The sequence below is a fragment of the Phalacrocorax carbo genome, chromosome 15 (assembly GCF_963921805.1).
Source record: "Phalacrocorax carbo chromosome 15, bPhaCar2.1, whole genome shotgun sequence".
NCBI lineage: Eukaryota > Metazoa > Chordata > Aves > Suliformes > Phalacrocoracidae > Phalacrocorax > Phalacrocorax carbo.
The window spans coordinates 10,718,400-10,732,118 of NC_087527.1; the positions used below are offsets into that span (position 1 = coordinate 10,718,400).

Sequence of the window (13,719 nt, forward strand, 5' to 3'; positions counted from 1 at the left end):
TATGCTCATCAGATGGCACTGTCACAGCCTGGACCTGCAGAAGTGTCTTTGGAAGATCTAGGCAATGCCAAGCAGCAGGGAAGTTGTATTGTCCTCAAAAATGTCACAAATCTCTGCCCATGTGAAGGAACCACCAGCAGGATGCCCGGACTGCTGCATGTCATGGCTACCTGCATGAACTACGTCTCCTCTGGCACAGGATGCTGAACTGTCACTTAGGCCATCTCTGTGGGGAGCAGATGTGAGGTAAGAGTCTGTCACAGCAGATATGCCTCGAGGTCCCTCTGTCCCCAGAGCAGCTGACCTTGTGGCTCCACAACTAACTTGCAGAGCAGCCATCCTAGGATGACTGAACCCACCTGAGATGCTGTCAATGCAGCTCTGTGACCTCCTCTTGTACCGTGATGCAGGTTCAGTGCCTCAGAGGCCACCTTAGCTTCATCAGTTGAGACCCCAGGGTGGCTCCATGGGCCTCTGGATGCTTGGTCTGGTGGTGGTATGGTGGCTTCCCTGGCTGGCACTCCCAACTGCCCTCTGCAGTGCCTGCCCAGCCATGGTACGAAGTGTACCTAGTGCTGATTTTCAGCCCACTGCTGGGGGGAGCGATTCCCACCTCTGTGGTTACCAGACGCTGCAGTTACCCTGTGGCCCAGAAGGAAAGTGGCTTGGCCACGTGGGTTTGCCCCAGCGCTAACCATCCCCAGCTCTCCTGCCTGTTTCCACATCCCTGGTCTGGTTACACAGGAGAGGAGCAAGGACCTGCCCCAGGGCTGCACAGCTTCTGCCGAAGCTCCGAGTCCCCTTCCCCGGCAATGTGCCCAGCCACAGCAGGGAAATGAATGCAGGAATGGCTTGTTCACAAGTGGGATAGAGAGTCCTGGAATTGCTTTTTGGGGGCGTAAGGAGGAAGTTTTATGAACTCTATTTTCTGCTTCTAATAATGATATTGGATCTAAACAGTTCCACGCCTCGGAGTCCAAGACAGACGGCGAGCTCACATCTATAAGGATGAAAATGCTCAGCCTGCCAAGCCTTTGATTCTCATCGTATCCTTCCTACCCTGCAAACAGGCGGACAGCACATTTCTAGCACAAAAATATCTTCCTCTCCAGCTAACCACCTCCAGATTCCCTTCCTGAGCCTGCTCTGAACCCGGTGATTAGACATTTCTATGTACATAAACATTCAACTCATCTCCCTGGGGCTCTTCCTGTCTCACAAGCAAATCCTGAGACGAGCGGCTATTTGCAGCTCCTTGAAACATAAATGGGATCAGGGCTCCTTCCAGGCTGACTGCTGCGGTCAGGCCCTCGGTGCACCTCCCCAGAGCACCTGGCTTGCCCCCCGGCTATGCAGCCTCCCATCACGGGCCACTGAAACACCTGTCACCTCACGCGCTGGAGCGCAGACTGCCCCACACCCCCCGTGCATGGCTGTGGGTGACGATGCCAAGGGGCTGCACGGACCGGGAAACCTGCATCGGCACTGGGATGTGCTGTGGGAGTGCGCGGGGATGTGCACACTTGCAGAGGGAGGGTGCAAAGCCACGCCAAGTGCAAAGCAGTGGAGGAATGAGCAACACACACACGAGTGCAAACTGCATTCTGTTTGATGGAGGATTGTAGAAACATTACCTTCCCCTGGGGCTTTACAGTGCAATAACCTGATTATTCATAAACCAGTTAGAACCATCAATCCCTCATTTATCGTTTTCAACGTAAATAATAAGGGTTAAGAGGGAAACACACCAGCAATAAACTAGTTATAGATGTAGTGTTGAAATCTGCCCATTTCCTTTAAGTATGCCCCACTTACTGATAATAAACAGTGATCCAACCGATTCCTCATCTGAGTCCTCAAGCGATGGATTACAAAGGACACAAGCCAACACTCTGCTTTACGCTAGTGAAAGTCCGTTTGGCATTTGCATGGGAGGCCAGCTAGGAAAAACACAGCAAATTAAAAAAAAAAAGAAACACCACACATTTGTCTTGCTGACAAATGCCTCAGGAAATAAGAGTCTTTGTATTCGTCTTTGACCTCTTCCACTCACAGATGGGTTTTTGCTGTGCTTCCGACAGGGCTTTTTTTTTTTTTTTTCCTTAGTGCCTGCACTTCCAGGACATTCATTTTAGCTGCTGAAGAGCCCGGCTCGGCTGCCCGACGCAGGGGATGGGTCTAAGCGCAGGCATCCCCAGCGCCTGTGGCTGGCTAGGTGGTGCCGCACATCGTGTCATGGACCTACTGACCTGTTGTGGCCAAGTACGATGGCCTTGGCGGTGCAGAGCTGGGCTTTTAGCTTCAGGTCCAGTGAGGCATTATGGGCTGGCAGCAGCTCGGGCCTCTTGGAGCATCTGTGGCTGATTGAGCACAGGCTGTACCCTGTAATATAGATCGAACCAGAGGAGCTAGCACCCAGAGCCACACAGATCCCTGACTAGGCTCCGGGAGAGGAGTTGAGCATCCTTACAGCTCTAGCCTGAGCCTGTTATCAAAGTGGAGTGAAGGCGGAGTGGAGCAGGGAACAGCAGAGCAGCACATGAGGCTTGGGGTACTTTGCTAAGCACGGCGCTGCTCTGCCTCTGGGTCTGCCCTTGAACTTTGCAGCTTGGGCCCTTTCCGAGTCCTCCGCAACTTGTAAACGTTTTGGCAGCGCCCGCCCCCATGTGAGCCCCAGCCATGGCTGAAGTGTTAATAAGCCACGTGTTTCAAAGCCCTCCAGGCTTGGCACCGGATCACGGGGACCCGTTGGAGCCCAGCGCCGTTAGCCGGCCGCGTGACACCGTGCTGCAGCCCAGCAGAGCTGGCTGCAAAGCGCCCAGCTCAGCACTTTCTGGAAAAGCTTCATTTGCAGAGAAGCAGCTGATTTGAAGGAAGGTCCTGCCATCCTCCCCCACCCAGCCCCTCCCCTGTCACTCACCCCTCCAAAGGTCTCTCCTCTATATACAGTCAGAAAGGGGGAGGAAAAAAAAATCTCATATATTTTTAAACACTGTCTAATGGTGAAAAAGAACATCTGGAGAACAGCCTTGCCCCTCACACAGAGTCCTCCATCTCCACGTCTCAGTATGAAACCCAACGGGAAATTGGTCCCATTAGCTTGGTGATGGGGACGACTCTCCCTGCAGGTGCCATCAGCACGGGGAGAGTGGCCACCAATGGGGGTCAGCAGGGACCCAAGAGCCCTGGAGAAGCAGCGGGCTCGGTAAAGCCATACTCACTGTTGGGAGATTTCTGGGGAGCAAAAGGAAGGGGACTGCTCAGCAGCAGGGCGACTCCTCGCCCGTGCCTGTGCCGCCCATGCTGGCCCACTTCCCCCAGGTCCCCAGGAAATGGGGGCGCAGGAGAACCCCTGCTTCTTTTGAGCCTGTTTCCAACAAGGCTCTTCCAGCCAACATTAACACACTTTGCTTTACTTCCCAGCATGGCCCAGGGCAGAAAGCAACATCTGGACCTAATAAAAAAGCTGCCCTCCCCCACAAGGAGACCCAAGAGCAACCTCTACTATTTGGTTTCCAACCTCTGCTTCTTGGTTTCTCCTCCACCAGTGGATGGAGGAGGCAGCTTCAGCTCAGGGTTTGGTGCTGGTCTGAAGGGGAGCAGGATGCTCCAGCAGCCCACAGGGACTGAATTTACCCTGGTAGCTTAAGAGTGTGTCCAGTGGGGTGAAGTTAGATGGGTTTCACTCCTAAGGAGCCAGCAATGCTTGAACCGGTTGCGACTTCTCATTGGGGTGTAGAGATGGGGGTATAAGGATTTGTTCTTCCCTTGAGCAGAATGGCGCCCCTTTTTGGTTCCAAAACCATGAAAAATGGAGGTGGCTCAAAGCCAGGGCCCAGGATTAGCATCCCTGTGGGGAAAAGCTCTGCTTCAGTCCAACTGGAATGCAGACCCAGACCTGGCACCCATCTTCAGGCACGTACCGAGCAGGCTTCTCGCATCTGACCTCTGGCAGCTGCTTCGCTTTCTGGAAAGGGCTCAGGACAAAACAGCAGCAGAAAATATTCCTGGATCTTGGGCAGAGCCAGATCAGGATTGCATATCTATGCTCCAGCCTTTTGCAAACAAACACCCAGGTCAGTGGAGCGCAAAACTCATCAGAGTCTGTGTCTCACCAGAGCTGACTGAGGGCCCATCATGCTGCACCCACTGACAGCTGCTCTGAGCAGAGTTTGAGGAATGGGTTGAATGAGGATGTCGTGTCTTCAGGAGCAACCTTTTGGATGGTGTTGCTCTGCTTGTTGCTCTTGATGAAGCCTTCTCTTACCCCTGTGCAGAGGCCAGAGGAGGGAAGCCCCCAGCAGCCCACAGAGATGCCCGTCTCTTGCAGGCATGGCGTTTTCTGCAAATACTGACCTGCAACGTGCAGAGCAATTGATTTTGGCTGGCTCGGCTGGGGCTGCACACCCGTGGGTGAGACCTCAGGGCAACCCTCCCAGGGCTTCTGCTTCCTCCATGGGTTGCCTCAGCCTCTGCTCGGGAGCACAAGGGGCTGCCACAGCAATTAGTAATGACAGCTCGAAATACACCGTTGTTCGCATGGCCAGACCTTGCAGCTGGTGCGATCGGTGTTTCCTATCCCCTGGAATTGCCTCGGCAAATACTGCAGCAGAGTTTTTCTCCAAGCTGACCATGTATCATCAAAGAGATTGCAAATGACTAATACATATGAAAAGAAGATGGGGGGAGCAAAAGTTTCTGGACCAAGATCAGTCTTCACTGACAACTGCTGCTTTTTCTAGGTGACAGTACCCTGCAGAGTTTAAAACAGCATCAGACTTGGAAGCAGAGCGCTCTCCAGGTGGAGTTTACCACCATTCTTAACACCCTGAGCTTCGTCAGGTTACGTGCATTTACAGCAAAAGACATGCGGATTATTCCCAAAGAAGGGAAACACACTGGCCTCTTCAAAAATACAGACTCAGAATGATGTGTGACCAATGCTCTCCTCTCTGCGAGGCAGGTGGCAGAATGGATCTCCGGGCAGTTGTTTCTCCCTGTTCTCCATTTACAAGGGCCAATGAGAGGAAATACCTGTTGGTGGTTAGACTGGGGTCGCTCTGTCTACAGCTGAGAGATGGCCCCTCCTCGGGTGGGATCCGGACACCCTCCCGCGCGCCCCGGCAGCGCATCGCTGCTGCGGTGGCAGGAGTGAGCCCGTGACACCAGCAAGGCTGGGAGGGCAGGGCCCCATGAGGCCTGACCTGCACTAAAGCACTGCTCTGCAAAGCAAGACCTGGAAAGCGGCGTGCTCGCAGCACAAGGATTTTGTCTTTCAACCCAGCTTCTGCAGGTTTTCAGCCCAGGGCGTGCAGGCAGATGCCCTCCTTGCTGTGCATTCCACAGCAGGGATTTTGGACACTCTGGTGTCACCACGGGGAGGGACCCGCAGCCCCGCAGGGTCCGGCAGCATCCCACACACTGGGGGCTGCCGAGGCTTCCCCTGCCCCAAGTTCCCCTGCAGCCCTGTTCGGCGATTCCTCCTCACAGAGGCTGAGACAACCGCAGCCCCAGGCTGGAGATCTGCATCTCCAGGGCTTTTATTTCAGGACTATTTCTGCAAAGCTGTTTTGGTTCTTTTTTTCTGTTTTTTTTTTTTTTTTTTTTCGTTTGTGCACCAGCCCACCAGCTCCTCTGACAGCACTTGCACTTCACTAAAGCCGACACCAATCTCGGCTCGCTCAGACACAACTGCTCCAACCTCCTGTCAGTGGCGAGTGATTTATTACCACTCGACTGCCTGGAGTCCTGACAAATACTCATTTTAGTAATTACAGGAGGCCAAAAATGAGAGGATAAATAAACCTGACAATTAATTTAGCTGTTACCAACCAACCCACACACAGTGACACTTGTCCCCAAGTTTCTTATGAACCCAACACTTCCCAGACAGGCACACAACCCAGGTAGAGCTCAGCCAGCCAAAACACCCCCGCCCCTCCCCAGTGCCCTCCAGTGTCCCAACACTGATAAGATCCAGGCATCCCATCAAAAGCCGCTCTATTTTCCTTCCAAGTTACTCGCCAGCCTACAACGTCTCATCTCCTGCCAAGATCAGCTCTTTAGCCCTCTGCATCATTATCAGAGAGCATATATAATTTCATGGCAAATCATGAGAACTGATGAATGACTATTTGGATTGCAATTGTCAGGAGAGTATAAAATGCTTCCTGCTGCAAGGAGCCCAGGAACAGTTACTGGCTTTGCTGGCCAAAGGCATGTCGGACCCATTCAGCTGCTCAGCTGAAGAGCCCCTGCTCCGCTGGGGGCTGGCGTGCAGGGAGCGCAAGCTGCCTTTCTGGGGAGGGCACAGGGCTGGGTGCCACCAGCACATGGGTTTTGTAGCCTTTTTTTTTTTTTAATCTTACCCTGCTCATCGCTGGGCACCACAGCTACGTCCCTCTCCCCTCCCCGTCAGCTGCCGGACACGCGCAGCCTGCGGGGAGGCTGCTGAAACCCAATGCACGGTGTCCTGGCTCATGCAGCAAGGACAACCTTGGTCTCGTGCCTTTTCCTCCTTGTTCTTCTAACTCAGCTCGGCCTAGATAAAAGAAATCTTCCTCTTGCTTTAATTCTGTCTCTCCCCACCCCAAATTCCTCATAATCCTAACTAAACACCAGTTCATCACCAGAAGGTCAGAACACTCCTGTGCCTCCTCATGGCCTTTGTCCAGGGCAAAGGCATCAGGAACCATCTTTTGTCTTCCCTCTCCCCTTCAAAAACCCCTGTCTGCCACCCAGTCAAATTACATGTGTCTGGACTTGGGACATTTCTTTTTATTGCTGGCTTTCGAAGCCATCTGCTTTTGTCCCGTTTCATTTGAATCTCCTTATGCAAGAGCTTTTCAAGTCAACCTAAAGTTTTCCATCATTAAATCATAAGTGTTGGCCTTGAATTTAGAGTTTTCCCACCTTCTGTTCCTTCAGCATCAGTGTGAATTATTAACCAGGGCTATTGCTGTCAGCCCTTGTCAGCATTTAAACCCTGATGCGAGAAGCTGAACAGCTTGGCTTCTGTTTGTACTATTTATTAACTTATTCTAATTGCCTTCAAAGTGGCAAAAGCCTTTCCAAGAAGAATCTCAACAAAATCTCTGGTCTCAGAGATCTTTACACTGATCTTTGAAGGCCAGCAGACATCTACCTAGCGCATTGCCATGGGAGCTGGTCGCTGGAGGAGCACGCGGAGACCGGAGGAGGTTTGGTTGCGGCGGGTACGTACCTGGAAGGATTGCAGATGGCATCTGGGTGACACAAAGGACCCAGGGTGATCCTTCACCAGCAGATACAGGTGCCTGTTTTAGACCTCTCCTGGACAGACAAACCAGTCATGCAGCAGCGTGGAGCCTTCCTCCAGGACTTGCAGCAGCTCAGACTGGGGTGACTACCTGAAACGCTGAGATGGCAGGAGGTACAGGTATGCCCTGGCAGAAATGCTCCTTACTGCTCTCAGGAAAACCTCTTTTGTGTAAAATCCATTTCTGAGCCGCAGGAAAGGCAGCAGAAGGCCCCCAGGTGCAAAACCAACTAATAGCCCAATTTCAATGGCTTAACTTCCACAGAGTCATCCAATTTCTTCTCAGGCAGAGCCGTGTCTCTCGGCTTGCCGTCCCCTCATTCACCACTTGCACTGCAAAACACCACCACATGCACATCCCATGGCAGCAGTAAGAGGTCCCAAGCCCCTCAGCACCGGCCCCACAGGTGCAGACGCAGGAGGGGGACTTGGGGACCAATGGCTCCTGGCCCCAACCTCAGTCAACTGCACCCCACGGGATGGATGTCAGACGTAAGGCAATGTAGCCCCGTAAATACATACCAGGGCTTCTGTTTCAATTGTTAATTAGGTAGTGGCTTATTAGCCTCCCCAATAATTTCCTACAGGGCCGGTGAAGGATTATCCATTACCAGAACATCTATTTTTAAAAATTATTTTTTAAAAAGTCAATTTAAATTCAATTTTTAAATTCAATCGCAGTTGAATAACGTTTTCCTTGGCTGCTGGTCAAAGAGCAATGACGCCAAAGCGTCCTCCAGCATCACCCCTGCTCAACGCTGGCAGCGTTTGTTTGGGGGCATTTAGCTAAAGGGTGCGTGGTCCCACAGCACCCTTGGGTGCCACCAGCTTCCCTTGTGACTGCAGTCCCTGGGGCCCAGGGAGCAGGGAGGGGGGTCTGGGGTACCCTGGCCCCCCTTGCTGCTCCCCAGGCCCAGACAAAGCACCCAAAGAGCCGTTTTGGGAGGATTCAAAGGGTTTTTGTGTTTCCACTATGAGAAGCCAACAAAAGCAGTCTGGGTGCGGGGATGTGGGAAGCAGCCTTGGTGGTGGGATTTGGCTGGGTGGTGTTAGTGCTGCCAGGAAAGAACAGGGAGGGTTTGATTTCTGGGGAGCTGACGGCAAAGGGGAGCTTGACCACGTTAATAGAAAATAATAATGATGATGATAATAAAAATAAAAATTTTGAAAAATAGAAAAGCATATTAAAATGTATAAATAAAAATAAAATAATAATAAAAAAATAGATGGAGAGGAGAAATCACTCTTCCAAGAGCTGCTGTGCAGGACACTTCATGCTGATGGGATGCATTAATGGCGAGGCATGTGCATCCCAAAGGGGAGGTGGAGGGGGCAGATGGGGTGTTGCATGGCCCTGTTTGGGGTTGGGGATGCTGCCCCAGGTGCCGTGAGGCCTTCACAGGTCCGTACAAAGGAGGCTACTCCCGGCTCAGCAATAACATCGTGCTTAAGCAGCTCGTGGCCATCAGTTGGTTAAAAGCAGCACAGGAGTGCGAGCCCCCCTGCAGATGGGGAAACTGAGGTAAGGAGGCAGGGGCTGCAACCTGGCCAGAGCACCGATCCCCTCAGCTTTAGGGTGGGATGTCCTGGCGTGCTTCAACCAGCAAACTCATCCCTTGCCAAGGTCCTTCCAGCAGCCGGGTCCCCATCACCAGCGGTGCCACGGGAGGGTCACGGTGCAGCCAGTGGGCATGCAGACCCCTCCCCCTAGGGCAGCCCGGCAGCGATGCCGGGGGCCGTATCGGCCAGCCTCGGGGCGAGCGAGCTGCACACCTTGGGGCACTGCTGCCACTGGCCCTTCCCCCCACCCCCAGCCCTTTTTACCACAGGCACCCCCATCAGTGCCCTGCCAGCACAGGGACCCCAACCCACCTCGCACCCCCTCACCATGGTCCATCCCACTCCCGATTTGGCTGCCCCACGAGCAGCTCAGCCTGCCTGGGCTCACGCACACGAACAGGCAGGAGAGCACTACATTTTGCTGCCAAATAAGCTTTTTTTTTGTTGTTTTGGGTTGGTTTCTTTTCTTTTTTATTATTTAACCAGTAAGGCAGTGTTCGGACACTGCTACCCACACCGCTTGCTGGTGGGCACGCCGAGCAAAATAGCAGTGAACAAACCCCTCCACCTTTAGTAGAAGAAACCCACCCCTCTAGAGCAAGCTGCGGAAATATTTACACCTGTTGGTTTCTCTGTACAGCCCCGGCTATCATACAACTCACTTCAAAACAGCTATGCACAGTTTGGTTGTACAAAAGATAGATATTTCCCCCAGTACAGTTCAAGCGATAGATTGTCCAATAAGTTGTTTGCTTGTTTGTACAAGTTACAAAGTTGGCAAACGTTAACTTTAAACTTGGTTTAACAGTTTAACGTGACTTTCTCCTGGATCGCACAACCACAGCCGGCAGCACAAGGAGGTGCCGGTTGGAACCTGCGGCGAGGTTTTGGGGTGCTTGGGGATGCCTCAGTCCTCGGTTGGCGGGTGGGCAGGGGGGAGTGTGCGGGCCAGAGTGGGGCATTACAGGGCGAGCATCCTGACCTGCGGGAGTAGCAGCTACTCCTCCCAGCACCATGTTCCCCCAGCCCGCATGCGAGCAGGGAAATGGGGGGGGGGGGGGGCATCCCACAGTAGCCCCACCGAGTGGCTGCGAGCCTCCCACCCAGCGTGCTGCCAACTCATCAATTTGACCCAAATTAATCTGCAGCAGGAGGATGCTCCCTGCTCTGGCAGGATGGTGCAGAGCTCCCTGACAGGAGCTGCCACTGCCCCGTGTCCCCCCCGTGCCCTGTCCCTGCTGCTGCGGGGACGCGCTGGGGGACAGGCGGCTGCGGGAGGGGCTGCGGGAGGGCATGCGTGGGGAGACCAGACGATGGAGATGCAGCAAAACAGAAAGCGCCAAAACCGAGTTGTGCTGTGGAAAGCTGTGGGGCTGAGCTCTCTGCAAGAGGGATTCCCCAAGCATAGGATCCTGCCGGAGAAAAACCCATGCACGTTCCTGCCACGGCCGGTCTCACGCAACCCCGAGCTGCTCCCCTCCCACAGCCCCCAGCCCAGGGCAGGCTGCCCTGGCGTGAGGGGGACACCTGGCACGGCCGGGGCCCGAGCTTTTGCACAGAGCTGGGAACATCAGCAGCATGTCCTGCTCCCTGCTCCAGAAACGATCCCCAAGGATCCCACTGAGCAGGGGTGTGAGGCTGCCGCAGCGGCTGGGGGTCACTGGCATCTCCCCAGCACCTCCAGCAAACACTGCCCTGCCCAGAGGATGGTGGATAACATCTGCCCAACCATCCATCCACCAGGCTCCGAGCCACAAACCCCGGAAGGACCAAAACAACCTCACAAACTTCTGAAAACTCCTTTGACACCCTCACAGCACAGCCCCAGGCTTCAGCTGTGCTCCGGGGCTCCTGGTCAGCCCCGCCAGCTCCGACCCCCTGCCCTGGACACACGAAAGACACGGTGGAAGCGAGAAGAGAAACGTGGCTACAGGGTTAGCACCGCAGGGTGGGACACACTCTTCACCCTCCGGCCCGTGGCTTCAGGTGCTGGCGAACGCTGCCCAGGTTTAACGGGGAGGAGAACCCAACCCCGCTCCGCTGGGGCGGCGAGAAGGCGGCTCTGCAGCTCCTGGCTGGAGTCCGTGGCCCTTCCCGACGCCCCGACACCCGGCCGCGCGCAGCCCGCAGGTGAGGAGCCCAAAGGCTGCCCCGGCACCTCCCTCCCCGCCGCGCTGCCGGTGGCCCCGCAGGGAGCGACCCGTGGCAACAGGCCAGGCGGGGTGCGGCCGCCCCAAGGGCAGCAGCTCCGCTCGGGCGCTCCCCTCGCGCCTCTCCCCACGCCTCTCCCCACATCGGCGTCCCTGTGCGGCAAGAGCCGCTGGCGGCGGGGCCTGCGATGGCGGTCAGCGGGGCTGCGGGCCCCGCAGCCGCCTCCCACCACCAACAGGCACCTGCCTGGACCTCTGAAGACACCAAAGCAGCACACAGTATTGCTACTGTGCCAAGTGGGAACTTTATTCTTTGCTGTGGGTTGTTTTTTTTTTTATTCCTAACCGAAAAGGTTAAGGAGGCGGCTTTGAAGATGGGTCGGATTTGGATTTTTTTTTTTTTTTTTTTTCCCAGCAAAATCTGCAACACTTTAATAGCATTATGCCCAGACATCAGCTCTGTTAGTTTTTACATCTCAGAGCCACGGAGACACCAGCAGCAATAACCTGGGAACGGAAAGACTTCCACATTGCTTGTGCATTGTCTCGGATTTTTTTTTCTTTAAAAAAAAAAAAAAAAAGCACAACAGAAAAGACACAAACATCGATGAACATTAAAAACCTGTACATTGTAAAAAAACCAAAAAAACCCAACAGAAAAAAAAAAAAAAACCAAACCCCAAACAAACAACACCACCGTCATTCTCTTGCTTTGAAATCAGAATCAACCTGGGAACGTTGCAGGGGGAAAAGAAAGATCCGTCGGGGAGGTGCCGGCGCCGGCCCCACGCGCCGGCCGCGGGGGCTGCGGGAGGCCGCGGGGGCTGGCGGCCACCCGGCAGCCGCAGAGGCAGAAAGTCTGTGCCATGCTCTGGGCTCCTCTAGCGTATAGAATGCAAAGCATTTAATACATATTTCTGTGGGCTTTTTTTGCCATTTTGTGGTTTTTTTTTTTCTTTTTTCCCCCAGAGCAATAAAGCAGAAGTGAATGAAAAAAAGGTCTAATATTTTGTTCTTTAACCATGTAACTGCAGATATGAGCCAACATCATGGAATGAAAAAAATAATGTAAAGTAGAGCATTCGTGTGTATCACAAAAATACAATAAAAACTTTTTTTTCCTTTTTTTTTTTTTTCTTTTTTTTTTTTTTTTTTTTTTTAAGTTTCCTGTGAACTCCCTGCCACGCCAGCCTCCTGCCCGCTCTGCCCCTGCACCCAGCCAGCTCGGAGGGCTCCGGAGGATCCACGTCCACAACCAGCAAATGATTTCTGCTGACTCAGCAAAGGTGTGTGTAACGGGGGGCCCTGCAACCACGGCAGATTTTTTTTTTTTCCTTTAAACTGAGTTCATACATTCTCTGACTTACGGATAACTTTGATGGATCATTGTTACCTCCTTTTTTTTTTTTTTAAACTCTTCCATACAATGGACAAACGCATCAAAGCCTGCATGTAAGAACAGAACCTCTTTTACAGCATGTAACACTGTGTTTTGTTTAAGTCCTTCCTTGCGTAAAATATTGACATAATTCACTGAAGGTATCAAAAATATACCCTGTAGACCAATACAATTTACAATTGCCTTTTCTCACCATTCAGAAAACAATGCACTTAAAGCCACCGAGCCCCTCCGTGGGCAGCGTGCGAGCCAGCCCAGGGTCATCCCTGCCTGCTCCGATTTAAGCCCGGGATCGCTTCCACCAAAGGGACCAGGATTTTTTGTTTTGTTTGTGGTTTTTTTTTTTTTTTTTTTTTTGTTTTTTTTAAGAAATAGCTCTTCACTCCCCCCCCTGCCCGCTCATCCCAGCCACATCTGAAGCACGTGGAGACTCCTCCGGGGCCGATACGTCGTGTGACGTGGGTGCGACGAGCTGCCAGCCCTCAGATCAGCTGCGGGGGAACCAAACCGGGGCGTTCCGTCCTATTTCACTGCTTAAACTTTTTTTTTTTTTTTCCTTTAACCCGCTCAAGGCTTTGCATTTCTGCAGCACAGCCCCACGGCCGGGATGCGCGGCAGCATCCCACGGCCCCCACTCGACTCCGCGGGAGCGCGCCGGCAGAGCGTCCGAGCACGCGCGGCCCCGGGACGTGGGCGCTTCGGGCGCGCGGCCGCTCGCAGTCCCCCTTGAGCGCGGGGGTCACCGCCCGGCAAGGCTGCCAAGATCGAAGACGGGTTCCTTGGGTTTTGTCTCATTAAGGCTTTTTTCTTTTCTTTTTTTTTTTTTTTTTCAGACTGAAGAGGATGCAGGAATTTCCAGGTGTTGAGAAAGAAAAAAAAACAACAAAACAAAACAAAAAAATAAAATAAAAAAAATCCATCCCCTCAAATCGGCTGGTTGGGAGGGGAAGGAAAAGAAAAGGAAAAGTTTAAAATAAAACAGCTCTGCTCCTGCGTCTTCGCTCGTGAGAGCCAGCGGGGCCGGGGCGGTGGGTGCTCGCCCTGGGCGTCCCGCTCACTCCCCGCGCCCTGGGTTTGGTCGCCGTCTCCCTGCCCCTGGCTCACTTCATTCACTGTCCGAAAGGGTTTCATACTGGGAGCAGAGCAGGGGCTTGGGCTCCTCGTCCCAGGCGTGGTGCTGGCTGCCGGGGGCCCCCTGCGGCAGGGGGGCGGCGGGGGCTGTCGTCACCACCCCGCTGGGCAGCCGCATGGTGAGCGGGTTGTAGGGGAACGGCGTCGAACCTGTGCCGGGAAGAGGAAGCAGAGTGAACGCC

At 53.6% G+C, this 13,719-nt stretch overlaps 1 protein-coding gene across 14 annotated transcripts in view; it reads right to left on the reverse strand.

The window, feature by feature from the left end:
• Nucleotides 1-11,293: 11,293 nt before the first annotated feature.
• NCOR2 (nuclear receptor corepressor 2) overlaps nucleotides 11,294-13,719 on the reverse strand; it is a 257,110-nt gene continuing 254,684 nt past the window's right edge. For all 14 annotated transcript variants that reach the window (XM_064466324.1, XM_064466335.1, XM_064466326.1 and 11 more), the window contains one exon: nucleotides 11,294-13,687. In XM_064466324.1, coding sequence (XP_064322394.1) covers nucleotides 13,512-13,687 — 176 coding nt within the window. In that variant the 3' untranslated portion in view covers nucleotides 11,294-13,511. The remainder of the gene's footprint in view (nucleotides 13,688-13,719) is intronic.